The 20886-nt window shown below is 37.1% G+C and overlaps 1 protein-coding gene across 1 annotated transcript in view; it reads right to left on the reverse strand.

Annotated features, from left to right (window-relative positions):
* dnah7 (dynein, axonemal, heavy chain 7) overlaps positions 1-20886 on the reverse strand; it is a 269206-nt gene that overhangs the window by 229571 nt on the left and 18749 nt on the right. The window contains exons 8-14 of the mRNA XM_059966905.1: positions 17507-17632; positions 15827-15946; positions 15200-15383; positions 10545-10724; positions 3669-3935; positions 3250-3377; positions 462-540 (exon numbers count right to left, since the gene is read on the reverse strand). Coding sequence (XP_059822888.1) covers positions 462-540; positions 3250-3377; positions 3669-3935; positions 10545-10724; positions 15200-15383; positions 15827-15946; positions 17507-17632 — 1084 coding nt within the window. The remainder of the gene's footprint in view (positions 1-461; positions 541-3249; positions 3378-3668; positions 3936-10544; positions 10725-15199; positions 15384-15826; positions 15947-17506; positions 17633-20886) is intronic.

Raw genomic sequence — 20886 nt, forward strand, 5'->3', positions numbered from 1 at the left:
TTGTATAAAAATTATTGTTTATTGTTTATATTTTAACCAAGCTCTACTGCAAAACTGCACTGAAATATCATGGATTTAAACCATTTGCTTTCTTGGAATGCTATTTGTTTTACATGCCATATTGACAAGGATTGCCTAGGTCCTTTTATACAGATCAATTATGTCACAATTTTGAGGGATTGCGTCCAGGTAAGAATTTATTTAAAAATAAAAATACAAAAGTAAAGATTAAGATTTTCAACATAATTAAATGCTTAATTGTAATGTAAAAGGAATTTTATGTAGAATTACAGATTGCCGAGAGAACTGTCAATTATAGTATAATCAATTTTATAAAACAATTTTATAAAAGTAGTCCACTATACTTTGGCATTTATTATTTTCTTTCATAGTAATATGTTAATTTACACACATAATTCTTATGTACACTTAATCCTTCAAAGTAAAACAGAAAAAAAGACCTTCAATTGCATTAGTGCTTCTGTGTTTGGAGGTGTCGTTAAGGCTTTCTCTGCTATTTTCTCAAATTCAAGACATAACCTATAAAAAAAGTACAATTAGTTAACTATTCAACTATCAGAGAAGTGTAGTGGAGAAACTTCAATGGAGAAGAAAGATAGTATCAAAGGTAACTACGTACAAGAATGAATAGTCAGGACACATGTGAATTGGTAATGTTGGGAGGTTAGTCATGAGGTTTTAATGAACACATCGCATTATATGAAATTATACACAGGTAGGAACATATGGTTAACATATCTGTAAATACATGAAGATAGAGGATCACTATGAAGCTGTAGTGATTAACCGAAATTGGAAGGGCGGGTGTCAATCACATTAGCAAACCATTAGGGGTTAAACTAACTTCCAGAGATGGTTGGGAGGATAGATAAATATTGTAGGCAGATCTATCAAGCTGAAAGACAGTGTTTGCTAATATAATGCTTTAAGTGCCTGTGGAAGTGATCATCTCTCAAGCTAACTGATGGTGTTTGCAGATGCAATATTCTAGGTGCCTTTGCAGGTGAGGTGAGGGCAGGTTGTGATCATTTGTCAGAGAAAACAATTTATTGCAAGCTTGTACAGGATGTGGGGTTAATTGGTGACAGATAAATCATGAGTGGAATCAAAGAGTGCAAAAGAAAATAGGGAAAATTGGGAGCAACCCATAAGATTTTAAGCTGGAGAAGCAGCACTTCCACAGCTCCATATTCAGTTAAATATATTATTAAATCTTAAGTTGTTGGTCCTTTTGAGAACTACCTATTCAGCTAAATACTTGCCCAATTTTCTGGAGTAACTAAGAGCAGCAACTGCTGTCTCCAACCAAGTAACCAGAAGTACAGATCTCAGCTTGACATTGTTTCCTTTTGAAAGTATGATATACTTTCATTTTCACAGGTAACATCTATTATCCTCAATTTGCAAGATTTTGTTTAAAAGTTGTTTTATATACAGTATATAATCCCTGTGAGCCACCTTCTTGAACTGCTGCAAGGTCTGGGGCACATAAAGGGCCAAATACTTACACTGGAGGTTTAGAGACTATGTAGTTCCTAGATTTATAGCCCATAATGCTACAGAGCACATAGAAACAATTAACAGGAGATAGTATGTCAGATCATGCTTTAGGTTATGAGCCAATAGGAGTTCCAGGACATGAGAAGAGTAATGCAAGGGTTGAGTTGTCAAATACAAGAGCACCACAAGGAATTGCTGAATATGACAGCATTAAAGGTGCTTAAAAGCATTTTCAAGGGGAATGCTTGGGAGTTCGTGGCAAGAAATCTTCAGAGTAACTCATCCAATGAGGGCAGAAGAAGGGAGTTTGTTTATAGATTTCCCAGCAGAACTATATAAAATGATTATTATTTTAAAACAAGGTATTTAAAATAACCTATCAATGGTGGCCCTCACCTCCCAGAATTTCACTGGCCATTGACGTATTCCCTCTAAAAATGAACCTTTTGCCTCATTTGAACATTTCCAAAGAATATCAAATAAATGTAAGGATCAGGGAAAGGCCAAAAATTAATATCATGAGAAAAAAGCATACTCAACAGGCTGTATGGTCCAATTCTGCTCCTGAAACCTATGGTTTTTACTCTGCATTCTGTATTTTTTCTTTGTACTGCCTTGTTGCACTGAATAATAATCTATATGAACAGTAATGCAGAAAGAAGCTTTTCATGATACATGTGACAATAATAAACCCATTCCAGTTCCAAGATTAGGGTAGTTAGTTTGAGGAGCAATAGACTTGATGATACAGGATGAAGTTGCCTCAATGTCAAGTCTTAACAATACATGATACGCAGAAAGTGAAAATTTTTATGGGTAGAAAGATTTTAAGAGCACAACGTAAGTAGTTAATGTAGTTGTTAAAACTTTGTACAATGAATACGTTTTTAGCAATTCACATGGGTGCCAATACAGAGCCCGTTTTGCAATCTTAAGGAATGTCCTATTTCTTTTTATTGTTTCATGTAAATTCCAGTAATTTCAAATCTTTATGACCACACTACTCAAATAGAATCTTACTCTAAGCCAGCTCAGGTAGTTTCCACAACAGCAGATCAAATTCTTCCTATCAGTATTATCAGAGGATTACAAAAATGAAACCCTTCTTTCTCACACCATTCATTTAGTAATTTGTTTATCTAACTAACTTGCCTATTTTATCTCAATTTGCACATTCCTTCATAATAGGCCAGAGCTTAAAATTTGAAAGAAATATTTGCTCCCGAACCCTGCTACTCCTGCTACAGGATTTAACAGGAGCAAATACAGTGCTGTGGGGTTTTAATAGCCTAAAGAAGGAAAACAGAATAGATTAGCAGAGATGAATGATCTTCAACATTCCCTCTAATTTGTAATGACCAATATGTGCAAAAATCTTATGCTGTGCAATCTTTTGCCCAGTGACACCATGTGCACACTGAATAATTTCTTCAATAAAAACAGTACAAATAAGCCTGTTCTAAAATCTGCAGACAAATCATCGCAAACTCCACGTTGTCAACACCATTCACATCAGAAACCAGAAAAAGAAATAAATTATCTATGATCGAAAAATATACTTAACATGCCAATGAGGTAGAGGATAACAGTCATTTGTGTGGAGGTTAAATTCCTTTGTGCGCTAGAAGCAAAAGATGTGTGCTTGCACATGCCACCAATTATGGGTGAGCTTAAAAAGTTTTGAAACTTTCTGAAACTTTCATCAATATAAATTGGAGAAATACTAACGCTTTATTTGCATCCGAATGATACTTGCTTATCCTCGTCAGAAGTTTCTCAAACAATGTTTCTGCTCGTCTCACAAGAGCCCTTATAAGTTCATCACAGTGCACCTCAAACATTCCCAGACGAACAACCTGAACCAAAAATTGAGACAATTTCATAAAATAATATAAACCACAAATGATAAACAACTGTGCCAGCAATAGCAGTTTTTTACTGTATGATCACAAGAATCTGTATTTCATACAGCAATATTAAGACAGATAAACGATATATACAGTATCTATCTAATCCATATGACAGAAAGCTTTCAGAAATGATTAATAGATCTAATTGCTACAAATAACGTATACTGAAATATAATTTCTACATTATAAATAAAAAAAATTATGTAATTCATCTTGTGAACTTCTGTTAGTACGTACCTTTCGAGAGTTGTACTGAATTTCTTCTTTCAGTTTCTGATACTTAATTATTTCCTGTGCTGTCTCTTCAAATGTATGTTCTTCATTTAGAAATTGTTCCACATCTAAGTCAGCTTGCCTATTTATCAGCATGGAATACTTATCATATAGTTTTGTATGTTCTTGGGGCCCCAAACTTTCTTTGGCAACAACCTCTATAACTTTTCTTTTGTTTTCCTCTAAGATTTCATCTAAGATTATTGGTCTTAGGGTGCTCTTAACATTAGTCTGTAACAAAAGAGAAAAAGGTAAATGAATTACTTTCAAGTACACAAGAAGAATTCTTTGAAAAAGTTTACTTTCTCAGCAGGGAATATTAATGTGCAGGGAATTTAAGAATATGATCATATGCAAAGCCGAAGGGACTAGTCTAACTTGGCATCATGTGTGGCACTGTCATCATGGGCCAAAGGGCTTATGCATGGTGTACTCTTCCATGTTCTAATGAGCTCAGCAGAATGGTAGGGAGATGAAGCATATGGCAGGACAATGAAGATATCATGACTGGCTAAAGAATCCTCACACCGTAATGAATTATGTCAGTAGAACAAGGTCTGTCCATACAATGGCTTTTTCATTCAAATGATTTCCTGCACAAATTTTTCTCCAGATCTCATTCCATCAGCTGTTCATTAGTTCAAGCTCTGTGTTAATGAACAAGATATGAAGCAAAGGTGTTGATGACAAATGACAGTCATACAGATAGCCTGGGGGTTAGCAATCATTCTTCTCAAACTCAAAGGCCACAGAGAAGGTTCACAGCACCTACATAATGAGGCAAGCCTTTCTAGAATAACACAACTTGGCACTATTAAGCACTAAAGTAGAAAGATGATCATACATCTTGTATGCCCTGGTCATCTGACCAGACTATCATAGCCAATAGATGACACTTACAACAGTTAAAGCATAAGCAACATTTCAAAATTACAAAAAAACTATCATTTATTAAGAATAAAAGGTTCTCCTACCCCAATATTGAATTTGCAAGATTGACCAGAGAAAGTTCCTTTCAAAGGCTTGGTAATAACCACACTTGCCTCTGGAAAATGCATGTCTCAGAGCCACAGATTACATCTGCCATCAAAATAGCTGTCTCTAGAAAACGTCCTGATTTTACTTTTGGCTTGAGGTTCTGATCCATAAGGCTAAGATGCTCTCTGAAATTCTCAGTTAGCACTTTCATTGGTGCTCAAGTGCCTACACCAGACAGTACAGAGAAAAGAAAATAGTGCTTTTAGAATTTCAATTCTGAGCAGATTCCCTTACAATTCTTAAGTTAGGAAACACCTCTCTTCATTGTCTTTAAACTTAATTAACAGACCATCATGTCAAAAGTTCTTCTCACCCCCTCACTGAACAAACCTCTCCCTTGCACACCAGCACACCACCATCCACATCCTGAAGGAGCAGATTCAATAGGATTGACCATATAATTAACACACCTGCATGAAAAGTTCAGAGGCTGAGTACTTCACAGGAAGTAACTGGAGGATATCTGCTGACATGTAAAAGGCAAATGGAATACCGTCCATTTACTCGGATGAATGCAGCTCAGGAAGCTTCAAGCCATTCTGAACAGAGAAGCCCATTACATCTGTGCTCATAATCCCTCAACATTAATTCCTCCACCACCAGCACAGAGTGACTACATTATATGTATATCATCTACAAAATTACTAAGTTGCTCACTAAAGCTACTCTGGCAATAGCCTGCAACCTCCAACACAAAGGATGACAAAGAGAGCAAGCAAAATCTATCACCTTCAAATTCCCCTCCAAGCTACATGTCATCCTAACATGGAAACAAATCATTGTTTTTTTTTATTTTTTTACTGGATCTAAGCAGTGAAACTTTCCACCCTTCAACACTGTGAGAATGCCCTTCATAAGAGGAATTACACATGAACATTAAATCCTGGACTTATTATCAACATCTAGATCTCAAAAATGAATAATACATGAAAAAGTGGTGACAAAAATGTGTCTTTATTTATACTTGTGATGGACATTCACTGTCCAGGGCCAGGCAGCCATTTTGCCAAGCTCAACTTTCTAACTCAGTAGCTGACATTTCTAGAGATCAGAGAGATACTTTTCAGTGAAACTCCTATCTCCTTTACCATAGGGTGATCACAATTCTATCTCCTTTACCACAGCATTGGAGAGGGATAGGAACAGACAAGTTAGGAAAGCCTTTAATTGAAGTAAGGGGAAATGTGAGGCTATCAGGCAGGAACTTGGAAGCATAAATTGGAGACAGATGTTCTCAGAGAAACATAACCGAAGAAAAGTGGCAAATGTTCAGGAGGTATTTGCGTGGAGTTCTGCAGAGGCACGTTCCAATGAGACAGGTAAAGGATGGTAGGGTACAGGAATCATGGTGTACAAAAGCTGTTGTAAATCTAGTCAAGAAGAAAAGAAGAGCTTATCAAAGGTTCAATAAAGTAGGTAATGATAGAGATCTAGAAGATTATAAGGCTAGCAGGAAGGAGCTTAAGAAAGAAATTAGGAGAGCCAGAAGGAGCCATGAGAAGGCCTTGGCAGACAGGATTAAGGAAAACCCCAAGGCATTCTACATCTGAAGAGCAAGAGGATAAGATGTGAAGGAATAGGACCAATCAAGTTTGACAGTGGAAAAATGTGTATGGAACCAGAGGAGATAACAGTGGTACTTAATGAATACTTTGCTTCAGTATTCACTATGGAAAAGGATCTTGGTGATTGTAGGGATGATTTACAGCTGACTGAAAAGCTTAGGCATGTAGATGTTAAGAAAAAGGATGTGCTGGAGCTTTTGGAAAGCATCAAGTTGGATAAGTCACTGGGACCGGACAAGATGTACCCCAGGCTACTGTGGGAGGCAAGGGAGGAGATTGCTGAGCCTCTGCCAATTATCTTTGCATCATCAACAGGGATGGGAGAGGTTCCAGAGGATTGGAGGGTTGTTCATGTTGTTCCCTTATTCATGAAAGGGCGTAGAGACAGCCCAGGAAATTATAGACCAGTGAGTCTTACTTCAGTGGTTGGTAAGTTGATGGAGAAGATCCTGAGAGGCAGGATTTATGAACATTTGGCAAGGCATAATATGATTAGGAATAGCCAGCATGACTGTGCCTTACAAGTCTGATTGAATTTTTTGAGGATGTGACTAAACACATTGATGAGGGTAGAGCAGTAGATGTAGTGTATATGGATTTCAGTAAGGCATTTGATAAGGTACCTCATGCAAGGCTTATTGAGTACGTAAGGAGGTATAGGATCCAAGGGGACATTGCTTTGTGGATCCAGAACTGGCTTGCCCACAGAAGGCAAAGAGTAGTTGTAGACGGGTCATTTCTGCATGGAGGTCAGTCACCAGTGGAGTGGTTCAGGGATCTGTTCTGGGACCCTTATTCTTCATGCTTTTTGTAAATGACCTGGATGAGAAAGTGGAGGGATGGGTTCATAAGTTTTCTGATGACACAAAGGTTGAGGGTGTTGTGGATAGTGTGGAGGGCTGTCAGAGGTTACAGCGGGACATTGATAGGATGCAAAATTGGGCTGAGAAGTGGCAGATGGAGTTCAACCCAGATAAGTGTGAGGTGGTTCATTTTGGTAGGTCAAATATGATGGCAGAATATAGTATTAATGATAAGACTCTTGGCAGTGTGGAGGATCAGAGAGATTTTGGGGTCTGAGTCCATAGGACACTCAAAGCTGCTATGCAGGTTGACTCTGTGATTAAGAAGGCATATGGTGCATTGGCCTTCATTAATTGTGGGATTGAGTTTAAGAGCCAAGAGGTAATGTTGCAGCTATATAAGACCCTGGTCAGACCCCACTTGGAGTACTGTGCTCAGTTCTGGTTGCCTCACTACAGGAAGGATGTGGAAACCATTGAAAGGGTGCAGAGGAGATTTTAATTTAGGGGAGCAAACTCTCCTAGTTTGGGGAGCATACCTTACGAATACAGGTTGAGTGAGCCTTACTGAAATCCATATACACTACATCTACTGCTCTACCTTCATCAATGTGTTTAGTCACATCCTCCAAGAATTCAATCAGACTCGTAAGGCACAACCTGCCTTTGACAAAGCCATGCTGGCTATTCATAATCATATTATGCCTCACCAAATGTTCATAAATCCTGCCTCGCAGGATCTTCTCCATCAACTTACCAACCACTGAAGTAAGGCTCAAAGACTCACTTTGGAGTGACGGAGGGTGACCTGATGGAGGTGTATAAGATAATGAGAGGCATTGATCGTGTGGATAGTAAGAGGCTTTTTCCCAGGGCTGAAATGGCTAGCATGAGAGGGCACAGTTTTAAGGTGCTTTGCAGAAGGTACAGAGGAGATGACAGGGGTAAGCTTTTTTATGCTGAGAGTGGTGAATGCATGGAATGGGCTGCCGGCAGCAGCAGTGGAAGCGGAAATTATAGGGTCTTTTAAGAGACTCCTGGATAGGTACATGGAGCTTAGAAAAATAGAGTGCTATGGGTAACCTTAGGTAATTTCTAAGGTAAGGACATGATTGGTACAGCTTTGTGGGGTGAAGGGCCTGTACTGTGCTGTAGGTTTTCTATGTTTCTAATTAGTATTCCTTGATCAGCTTCCTGTTATAAACAAGAACCAGTCTTCAGTTAATGTAAGAGTCTTAAGTTAAAAGGACAGCTTTGCAAACAAACAGCACTGCTTACAGAACACAGACTGTTGGCCCACAGCACTGGGCTGGCTGCTCAAGAGATGTAGTGTAAGACAATTTGGGTTATGTTAATTGACCTGTATCAAACCAGCTAACAACTTGCTAAGTTATTTTGGAAGATTTATGTACTCAGAGGGTCAGCCTTTGGGATTTCTGCCACCAGAAGCTTTTAGACCATATGTGTGAAGTCACCAAGTGGCAGAAAAATAGTATAAATATTAGAGAACAGTCAAGCTTGCTAGAAATGGTCAAGAGATGGCAGGAAGCATGACAAAAAGAGGGTGACTGTAATCCATTCCTCTGTCTTTGATTTCTGTGACAGACGACCTGTTTGTCCACAACTCATCAGTACGCTTATAAAAATTACACTTGTTCTGAAAATAGTTTGTGTTTCAAAAATAGTTTATAATTTGGAAATCTTTTATAAGCTAAAACCTGTTGCTTGAATTTCCAGCATCTGCAAATTTCCTTATATAAGCTAAAACCTCTGAGTTTTAAATATGTTTTTAAAATTTTATCTAAATTTCTCACTACAAATAAATGAACTGTATTTAAACTGATTTGTTAGTTGGAAATATCCTCCTTGGTAGGGAGAGGGGACCCATCACTCAAATAGTAGGTATGGGCAGTTAAACTCCCTATGGAGGATAAACAGGGTTGTGATTTATACTTTGAATAGTAGGTGGTTACAGTATAACCTCACTTTCATGAGGGTACCCTTAGCTGACAATATGGTATAGAGCTTAAGATCTTCATCTGAGTTCAGAATACCTGACTAAGTAAACTCAATACCATTACATACTGAAGAGTTCCAATAATGCAAACTGTATCTATTTGATTAATGACATACGATCAAAGAATAACAAACGTTATTTGAAAGAGCTGTCTGTTAAATTGCATAATTTTGTTTTGACATAACTGGAAATTTACATGTCTAATCATCTTCTGAAAGTTCAAAAGAATTTGCTTTCTCTACCCTTCAGAGATAGTGTTCCTGATCATGAGAAATACTTGCATAAAATAATTTGATTTATTTTTCCCAATTATTTAAAATGAATAATTTTTGGCTGCTGACCTCCCTTGCTCTATCAACTTCTCTCAAATTTTGAAGAGCTCTCCCATCTCTCTTCTTTAATATGCTCCAGCATATTGGGAAAAATCTAAACCTCTCCAATCTTTGCAACTTGCATTGCCATTAAGAAATCCTAAATATACAGCCCCAGGTCTCTGCAAATACCTAGAGTGGCAAAATCGCCAATCTGCTGTGAATTGTACCACATGGAATTTATTTTAAGCAATGTTTATACATGTACATTGTATTGCCTTTTCATTGTGTTTTTCCAAATCACATCATTTCACAAGTCCATATTAAATTCTATCTACCAGTTCAACTCTGCCTTTATCCACCTGAATTGTAAAGTACCTTCCTACTGTTTCATATGGTGGAAAGTTCCATCAGCAGCAACCTTCAAAACTATACCCCCTAACTCCAGGTCATATTAAGGTCATTTCAATCATAAGGGCTTGAACAGTTTGGCCTTTTGCAAAAAAAAACATTGAATGCTTGCTTGGATTTCCTTATTCCAGCAATAAAACTCCTTGCTGGCCATAACTTTTTATCATTTACATTTCACTTTCAAGATGTAGCACAATTACATCAAAACACATCTGTATATAGCCACATGTGAAACATTATAGAGTGACCCAAAGACAGTGAAAGTTACCAGATAAGTAAGACAACAAAGTGAGACAAGGCTCAAAATGAGTATAAATGAAGGAAATTATTTTTTCCCTGAGAAATTAGTAAAGGAAAACCTGAAATAGTTGCAAATACCTAAAGCGGCAAAATCACCCATCTGCTGTGAATAGTACCACATGGAATTTATGTTAAGCAATATATATACATATACATATACATTGTTTTGGTTGTCAATTCTCAATTTGGAATAAAACAAATACTCAGTTAAACTATTTGTAAATTCTTTATAAAACATAAGGAAATGAAAATCACTTTTGAAATTCTGAAGAAAGATTTTATTCCATTATAATTGTGAAAGAATTCACATTCCCATCAATAAAATAAGTTATGGATGTAAATTCTATATTACTTTCAAGGTAAATATTCTATGACTTAATATGAAACCTGCTTACCCATTCAGTGTACAGTTTTGTCTCAACTCTTGGCACTAGATTCATTGTTTTGAGCATGACATCATAAACGCTCAAGAACAGTAGTTCAAAATCCTTGAACTCTGGCTCAAATTGGATAGTATTACTTTTTAGGATTAGACGCATAATAAAGCCTGGATGCTCATAAACACGAATAGAATCCTAAGTAGAAAAATATAAATACAATTTACAAAAATAAATCTATATCCATTCTTTCAATTCTATGTAAATATATTATGGTAAATCAAAACTGATTGAATAATAAACATAAATACAAAGATTTATAAATGAGGAACATACTAAGAAATTTTATAGAAAACAGTATGTAACATTGTTCTTATAAATTATTAAAGATAATGTTATGTAACATTACAGTTCCTTTCTCATTCTACAAATACTTTTATACTTGTGAGTACATAGCAGCAATACAAGGATGCATCAGTACTCCATTGCATTTTAGAATTCTGTCTAATTATTTATAATATCACACTATACAAGATGGCCATTTTACAATTTTCTGAATACAACAAGATTTAAAGTTCAAAGTAAATTTATTATCTAAGTATATGTACGTCACCCTATACTGTACAACACCAAGATTCATTTTCTTATGAGCAGACACTGTAAATTAAAGAAACAATAGAATCAATGAAAAGATCACACCCAACAAGACAAACAACAAATATACAAAGGATAACAAACTGTGCAAATATAAAAGAAAATATTATAATAATAAAACAATAAACAATAAATATTGAGAACATGAGATGAAGAATTCTTGAAAGTGAGTCCTCACATTATGGGAACAGTTCAGTGATGGGGCAAGTGAGGTAGAGCAAAGTTATCCCCTCCAGTTCAATGCCTGACGGTTGAAGAGGAATAACTGTTCCTGAACCTGGTGGTGTGGGTCCAGAGCCTCCTATATCTTCTTCCTGATGGCAGCAGTTTAAAGAGAGCATGGATTAAGTGGTGGAAATTCATGATGATGGGTGCTACTTTCTTGCAACAGCACATCATGTGGATGTGCTCAATGGTGGGGATGGCTTCACCCATGATGGACTAGGCCATATTCACTACTTTTTTGTAGGATCTTCCATTCAAGTGCATTGGTTTATCTTTGCCAGGCCATGATGCAACCAGTCAATAAACTCCCCACCATACATCTATAGATGTTTGTCAAAGATTTAGAAAGCATGCCAATCTTCACAAAATTCTGCGGAAATAGACATTCTGCTGTGCTTTCTTCGTAATTGTACCAGTTCCAGAACAGGTCCTCTGAAATGATAACACCAAGGAATTTAAAGTTATTGACTCTCTCCACCTCTGATTCCCCTATTGAGGACTAGCTCATGGACTTTTGGTTTCCTCCTGAAGTTCCTTGGTTTTGCTGACATTGAGTGAGAGGTTGCTGCTGTGGCACCAATGAGCCAGATTTTCAACCTCCCTCCTATATGCTGATTCACCACCACCTTTGATTCGGCCAATGACCGTGGTTTCATCAGCAAACTTAAATATAGCATTGAAAATGTTTTTAGTCTCACATTCGTACATATTAAAGCAAGTAAAGCAGGGGTCTTAGTAGACTGTGCAGATTGTGGAGGAAGTGCTGTTGCCAATCTAAACTGACTGTGGTCTGCAAGTGAGGAAATCAAGAATCCAATTGCACAAACAAGTATTGAGGCCAAGGTCTTGAAGCTTATTAATTAGTCTTAAGGGGATGATAGTGGTGAATGCCAAGCTGTATTCAATAAAGAGCATCATTTTGTAAGCATATTTGCTGTCCAGGTGCTCCAGGGTTGAGAGAAGGGCCAATGAAATGATATCTGCTGTGCACCTGTTGTGCTGATAGGCAAATTGGAGTGGATCCAAGTTGCTTCTCAGGCAGGAGTTGATGTGTTTCTTCACCAACCTCTCAAAACACTTCATCACAATGAATGTAAGTACTACTGGACGATAGTCAATGAGGTAAGTTACCATGTTCTTCTTTGGCAACAGTGTAATTGAAGCCTGCTTGAAACAGTTAGGTATCTCAGACTGCCAAAGTGAGAGGTTAAAGATCTCAGTGAGCACTCCAGCCAGTTGATCAACACGGGTTTTTAGTACTTAGCTAGATATCCCATCTGTACCAGAGGCTTCCATGGGTTCATACTCCTGAAAGATGCTCTCACATCAGCCTCAGATACTGAAATCATAGGGTCATTGGGGGCTGTGGGAATTTGTGAAGCTTCCCCCATATTTTGAAAGTCGAAGTCAGTATAGAACCCATTGAGCTCAAATGGGAGCAAAGCCATGTTGTTACCTTTACACTTGGTTTCACTTTGTAAGCAGTAATAGCATTCAAGCTCTATCACTGCTGTCAAGATCCTTCACTGAGTTAAGTTTGGTCTGGAATTGCCACTTTGCACATGATGGCTTTCCAGAGATCATACCTGGACTCTTGTATCTTATTTAGTCATCAGACCCAAATGCCACTGATCTGGCCTGCAACAGATTACATGGTTCATCCAGGACAAGCTAGGTGTGTGTATTCATTCAAATCCTCCATTGAGTCATTGAACAGGGTCCTGGCCATTGACTCGAGGTAATCCTGTTGCTCCACCTCTGCCTCCTGCCACCACCCCTTTGCTGTCATCATCTCTGGAGCCTTATTCTTTAGCCTCTGCCTGTATGCAGGTAGGAGAAGGACAGCCAGGAGATCATATTTCCCAAAATGCAGTCTAGGTATGGAAAAATAGGCATTACTAATCATAGTATAGCAGTAGTCAAGTGCATTGGGACCCCTGGTGCTGTAGCTTATATGCTGATGATAACTAGACAAAGATTCCTTCAAGCGAGTCTGATTGAAATCCCAGACTATGATTAGAAATGCATCAGGGTGGGCTGTTTGTTTGGTGATGGCAGCATTCAATATTTTGAGTGCCTGATTAGCATCAGCTTTTGGCAGTATGCAAACGGAGGTCAGGAGCCTGGAAGAGAATTCTCTTGGCAAGTAGTACTGTCAGCACTTAATCATTAGATGGTTAAAGTCTGGGTAAAAGGAGTTCGACAAGATGAAGCCCACTACATCCAAACACCACAGAGACTTCACCATGAAAAACAGATCCCCATCTTCTCCGAATCAGCAGTTCGGCCCAACCTGTGTATTGAGAAGCCCTTAAGTCTGATCACTGAATCCAGAATGTTCGAAGTGAGCCATAACTCTGTGAAACAGAACACAGCAATTCCTCATTTTCAGGCTACAGATTACAGTGCGGGTAATTCAGAAGTATATTTAAACGTTTTGTAAGCTGCCAGCAACAAGTCAATACCTCATTGTGGTTCACTGGTGCCATCTTGGTCCCTCTGTAAAAGTCTATCTGTATTCTGTTTATTTAGCAGGAACAAATTAGTTGAAACCCAAAAAATGTGTAGCACAGTTGGCTGTTGTTGAATTTTGTAATCACCTAATAAATGTTCTATTTATCACTGAAACTTTCTGTTTTGTGCACCACGGAAGTTTACTCAGGTACAAAATTGGACTCTGATTCAAGCCCAGCTTGGTGCTTATTTATATTTTCCCATGCTGGACCTAATATGTCAATACACCATTTCCTAGCATAAGATTACAATCTAAACTAAGATATAATGGCTTGGTCACAGTACACACTTGATCTGGCACAGACCCGACACACAGCATGGATAGCCAGGATCTAGGAGAGTGGAAGGGAACTTTACATCAGTGAATTCATTGGAACTATTCCCCATGCTCTGGGCAAAACAATACATATAATTATTGAAAAATTTCTATTTCAGAAAAAATGTATTTATTTTAAAAATTATGAAAAATGTCCGGCAATTTCTTTCTTTTGGGTAAATTTTAACAGCTCCAAAATATGTACAAAAATTAGCTAAGTATACATGATATATGGTAGATTATTCTGATAAAACTTTTAGACATCTGAATTCTATTTTTCAAGCAAAATCATCAATAAATCTACCACTTGTACATATAACTACTGTATGTACTGTGGAGAGCATTCTAACTGGTTGCATCACCATTTGGTATGGAGTCACTGCACAGGATTGGGAAAAGCTGCAGAACGTTATGAACTCAGACAGCTCTATCATAGGCTCTAGTCTCTCCAGCATCAAGGACACCTTCAAAAGGCAATGCCTCAAAAGGACGGTATCCATCATTAAGGACCTCCATCACCCAGGACATGCCCTCCTCTCATTGCTACCTTCAAGGAGGTAGTACTGGAGCCCAATGGGACACACTCAACATTTCAGGAACAGCTTCTTTTCCTACTGCCATCAGTTATTTAAGTGGATAATGAACCCATGTACCTCACTATTTTTTGCTCCCTTTTTGAACTACTTTTATTTATATTTCTTATTGTAATTTATAGATTTTTTCATTATGTATTGCAATGTACTGCTGCCGCAAAGCACCAAACTTCACAGCATATTCTAGTGATAACTGAGCCTGATTTGGAACTATCAGTCATTAACATTAATCATAATCAGGATTGTAATTAGAATCTGAAAAACTGAAATGAAGAAGCATCCATTAAGGTCTATATAAACTGCACCATATAAAGCATGTTAGTGTTCTGGAGTGTAATTAGCAGCACACTGTATGGAGCAGATACACATACCGGCCGTTGCACAATTAAATCCGTATAATCCTGAATGGAATTTAATGCTAAACTTTGCAGTTGTGAAGTCATCAGAGTCGCAGCACAATTAAAAAAAGACTGTAGCTTGGCTCTGTCAGTACCACTGGGAACTTGACTCCGCTTATTTCCCAGGTAATAAATATTCTGAACTTCAGGAAACCATCTAAAAGACATTACAAGAAAAAGGTTTAAAAATTGACTAAGAAAACCTCTAAAATTTACTACAATTTTTTCCATTTGTAGTTCAATTTATTGGAATGGTTTCTAGTACTCATTGATGACAAATCCTTAAAATATTGTAATTATGTAATATTTTAATCAGATAAATAAAACAACAATAGTTCAAAAATAAAATAATGTGGATACTGGAAGTTTAAAGTTAATAGAAAATGCAGGAAATAATCAGCAGATCAAGCAGCAAATAGAGAGGGAGAAACAGAATTAACGTTTCAGATCAATGATTTGCAGCAGAACAGAATATAAATGTATTTCTAGGGCAAATATTAGGTATAAACATCTCTAATACTACTTGACGTAAGAATTCTTCTGTTTTTAATTTTAAGTACTGTACAGCTAAGCATTGGTATTATTTTAAGTTGGTCATACTTTTTAAGGAGTTGCTCTTTTGCTGATTCAATATGCCTCATAAATAAGACCTGGAATGTAGTTAGCTCCATTGATTCCTTACGATTACGAAATTCTTCAACGTCAATGAACCTTAAATCTCTGCAAAACAGAAAGAGTTGTTTTCTGTTAAAGTGCACTATTTCACTACATTTCAAAAGCAAAGCAAATACCCTAAAGTTTCAAGCTGAATGCTAAATTTCTTATTGCTAAGCTACAGAGCATTTCACTATAGATCCAAACTGCAACACTGGAGAAAATGCAACTATAATCCATAATACAAACATAAAATGTTGGGAACATTTTTTAGGTCAGTTGGCATCTGTGGCAAGAGAACTAGTTGATATTACATGTTATGGGTCCTTCAGTAGAGGTACAGTTTCATAAAGGCATTATTTTTGTTAATCTCTGAAATGACTTGGTCATAACTTTGAAAGTGTAGGAGATAAAGAATTATAATAAAATTGATCAATTCACAGACTGGTAAGTAACATTAAGTGAGGAGAAATCTGCACAGTGACAGGTAATTGCAATTTTAAAAAAATTCTTTTTTATTTGGCAATATATGTTCACAAAAGTGGTATGGCTGTCCCACTCTTCTCCTGGTTAAAAGTTAAAAATGAAACCAACTCTCCCAAAAACATACTGTATATGCTTGGGTAATATGCTCCACACAGTTCCAAAATCAGTCTCTCTGTGAAACAACATATCATTAGATATTCTGAACAAAGTTGCTCCTTGGACAAGCCTTCAAAGTATTGTCCAGTAGCTGCCTAGAATTAAAATAATTGATTTATTTACTTCTTGACTGGAATATACATAAATTGTTTAAAATAACTATTACTTATCTATGCTCATCATAAACCTCATCATCCAGCTTATTGCATACAGAATGTGAAATAAAACTTTGAAAACCAAGAAAACAATCAGAACTTAAAAATACTAGCTTATAACAAGCTCATGATCAAATTTTAATTGCCAGGCCTTAACAGATTAATACTGTGCTGTATCCACTTAATATATGATTCTGCCATGATAAAACACCAGTTCTCTGCAGAACCACTAAAATTCCATTAAGACATTATTTCATGGATTATGCATTTTCTGTTAAATTTTGATTTCATTAACCTCATTATTCATCATTGTTCCATCTCACTCTTCCATTCTACATCAAATGACTATGTTAAATTTATTTTTTTAACATATTGAATGGATGTTTATATTTCTCAGTGCAATACTTTGATTACTGTGGCAAATGAAATCAAACTGAACCTTTCTCAAATCAAAAGTGAAGTATGTTTAATTATTAAATTAGCAACGGTATAATAAAAAATTATAACTATATTGTGTTGATGGTTTTTATCACTTCAATGAGTTAGCACCTTTCTTAAAATTGTGTTAAACATAAATATCAAAGAAATAAAAATGGATGAGTGCTGAGATCAGCACTTGGATTTGCAAATGAGAAAATAGAAGTCTAAGCAAACATAGGAATGGATTTTGCATACTGCATAACTAGCATTTCGTGGCGAGATTACCCACCTTTTTAAAGGCCAAGCAATCTGACACAGGGTTAAAAAAATAACAGTAACCAAGAAACAATGCTGACTTTAGCTAGAGCATAATTAGAGCAATTGTAGATGGCTAAACACAAGAACTCACTTAAAAGAACATTGCCAGAGATCCAAGACAGCCAACATGGTGGGATTTATTGAATTTAGGTTTGCCTTGATGAATTTTTGTGCTGACAAAAATGACTTGTTCCATGGTTTTGGTACTATTTCCATCCTTAAAAGCAATAGACATAGATTATGAAATATTTTGTTCAGGATTAGATCATTAGTGCAAATTTTCATAGATACTAATCATAAGATCATTAAAACATTCAAGGACTCATTGAATATCACAGGTTAAGACTTGCAGACATCAAAGCATTATTTTTTGGACAAGGGATTGAGATTTTCAGGATGGCCCATAAAATATTTCAAATGATCAGTGAATTATAAATTCATCAGAAAACTGTTTAATTAACTTCTATTATCAAATCTTACATTTGTAAGGTTCATGAATGAGATAATATTTCTAGAAATTTAAATTCACAGCTAAGTATAGAGCAACAATGCACACTGCTTCAAACAAGACTCAAAGAATTTTGGTGTAAAAAAATGCCTGGCTGAACAGACTTTTGAGAATGATTTTAAGAAATTAAGTTCAAAATTAATGTTACACCAGATTAGAAACTGCTTATTTAAGCAACCAGTTACCTTATAAAGGAGAATTAAAAAGATATATTAATATATCAGTTAGACTTTGAATAATGTGTTACAGGAATAAATGTTTTTCTAATTGCTTTTGTGAAAATTATTGAGTAGATTTGATAGATTAATGGTCCCAACAGTTGAAATGTTACTTGATGTTACACAAGCATGTGAAAACTTGTCTCAGCAACATAGAATCACAGATTCATAGAGAAGTACATTCAGCCCATCTAGTCCTTGCTGAACCATTTAAAACTGCCTACTCGCATCAATCTGCACAGGGATCATAGTCCTCCGTACCCCTACCATCCATGTACCTATCCAAACTTCTCTTAGACGTTGACTAGCTCGCATGCACCATTTGTGCTGGCAGCTTGTTCCACACTCTCACAACCCTCTGAGTAAAGGTCCCATCATGGTCCCCTTAAACTTTTCACATTTCACCCACATCTTCTATGTTCCAAGGAATAAAGTCCTAACCTATTCAATCTTTCCACATAACCAAGGTTCTTCAGACCCAGCAACATCCTTGTAAGTTTTCTCTGTGCTCTTTCAATCTTATTTACATCTTTCCTGTAGGGAAGTGATGAAAACTGCATACAATACTCCAAGTTGTAGGCCTCACCAATATTTTATACAACTTCAACTAACATCCATCTCTTGTACTCAGTACTTAGATTTATGAAGGCAAATGTACCAAAGGCTTTCTTTATGACCCTATCTACCCTATCTTTATGACACCACTTTCAGTAAAATATTGACCTGTATTCCCAGATTCCTTTGTTCTACCGCACTCCTCAGTACCCTTCCATTCACTGTGTAAGACTGAACCAGCTTAGTCCTACCAAAGAGCAACAACTTGCAGTTGTCTACATTATATTCCTTCTGCCATTTTTCAGCTCATTTTTCCCACTGCAAATCGTGTTAGCCTTCCTCGCTGTCTACTACATCCCCAGATTTGTATCATCCACAAATTTGCTGACCCGATTAACTACATTATCATCCAAGTCATTGATATAGATGTCAAACACCAAAGGACCCAGCACCGATGCCTGCAGCACTCCAGTAGTCACAGGCCTCCACTCAGAAAGGCAACCATCTACTACCACTCTCTGGCTTCTCGTACAAAGCCAATGTCTCATCAATTTACTACATCTTAAATGCAGAGTAACTGAACATTCTTGACCAGCTTCCCCTGCGGGACCTTGCAAATGCCGTGCAAAACCCCATGTAGACAACATCCGCTGCCTTACCTTCATCAACATTCCTAGTAACTTCTTTGAAAAACTGTAAGATTGGTTGGGCATGTCCTACCACATACAAAGCCATGCTGACTATCCTTAATGAGTCCCTGTCTATCTAAATACTTATATATCCAGACCCTTAATATTCTGGAAACCAAAAATATTGAGCTGCCAGTCCTGCCACTCCTACAACCAAGTCTTACAAATAGCGACAATATTATAATTCCATCTGCCTATCCTATGATTCTACTTGCAGTGAAGTATATGCATCTCACAACACTGGTTGCATCATGTTCAACCTTTTACACATTTCTTTAGCAGCAGAACAAAACTGGTTATCCTCCAATCCTCCAGTACCTCACCTGACACTACGGATGATTTCAATATCTCTACTAGGGTCCAGCAGTTTGTACACTTGCCTCCCACAGGGTCCAAGGGAATATTTTGTCAGGCCATGATGATTTACCCACCCTAATTTGCCTCAGGACAGCAAACACCCCCTCCACTGTTATCTGGATAGGGTCCATGAAGTTGATGCCATTTTGCCTCACTTCTACAGACTCTGCATCTGTTTCCTGAGTAAATACAGATGCAAAAACATCATTCGTGATCTCCTCCATCTCTTTTGGCTCCACACATAGATGACCATTCTGATCTTCCAGAGAACCAATTTTGTCCCTTGCAACCCTTTTTCTCTTAACATATCGGTAGAATGCCTTAGGATTCTCCTTCACAATGTCTGCTAAGACAACCTTATGCCTTCTTTTAGCCTTCCTGATTTCTTTCTTATGTAACACGAGTGAATCTGCAGATGCTGAAAATAAATAAAAACACAAAATGCAGGCAGAACTCAGCAGGCCAGACAGCATCTATGGGAGGAGGTAGTGACGAGTTCTGCCAGCATTTTGTGTTCTTTCTTATGTGTTCTTTTCCATTTCTTATACTCCACAAGCACATTTATTTCTACCTGTCTATACCTGCTTTGCACCATTTTTTCCTTAAGCAGGGCCTCAATATCTCTTGAAACTAAGGTTCACCTATATTCTGACAAGCTTTTTACTCTCAAAATATCACTTTTGAAGACCTTCCATTTTCCATGTACACTTTTGCCAGAAAACAGCCCGTCCAACTCCTCACTTGACAGATCCTTTATGATACCATCAAAATTGGCTTTTCTCTAATTTAGAATTTCTTCCCACAGACCAGAAAAAATCTTTTTGCATATTTACTTTGAAACGAATGGCTTTTTGCTCATTAAATGCAAAGCGTTCCCCTACACAAACTTCTGTCACCTGACCTGTCTCATTCCCTAACAGCAGTTCAAGTATCGCACATTCTCCTGTTGGGACTTCTATGTATTGATTAGGAAAGCCTTCCTGAACACATTTGATGTGTTCATGAAGTGTTTAACTGCATCCCATCTGGTCCTTTTACAGTATGGGAGTCCCAGTCAATTTGTGGTAAGTTAAAATCACCTACTATAACAACCTCATGTTTCTTGCAACAGTCAGTAATCTCTGCAAATTTGTTCTTCTAAATC

This window comes from Hypanus sabinus, chromosome 4, assembly GCF_030144855.1.
Source record: "Hypanus sabinus isolate sHypSab1 chromosome 4, sHypSab1.hap1, whole genome shotgun sequence".
Classification (NCBI taxonomy): Eukaryota; Metazoa; Chordata; class Chondrichthyes; order Myliobatiformes; family Dasyatidae; genus Hypanus; species Hypanus sabinus.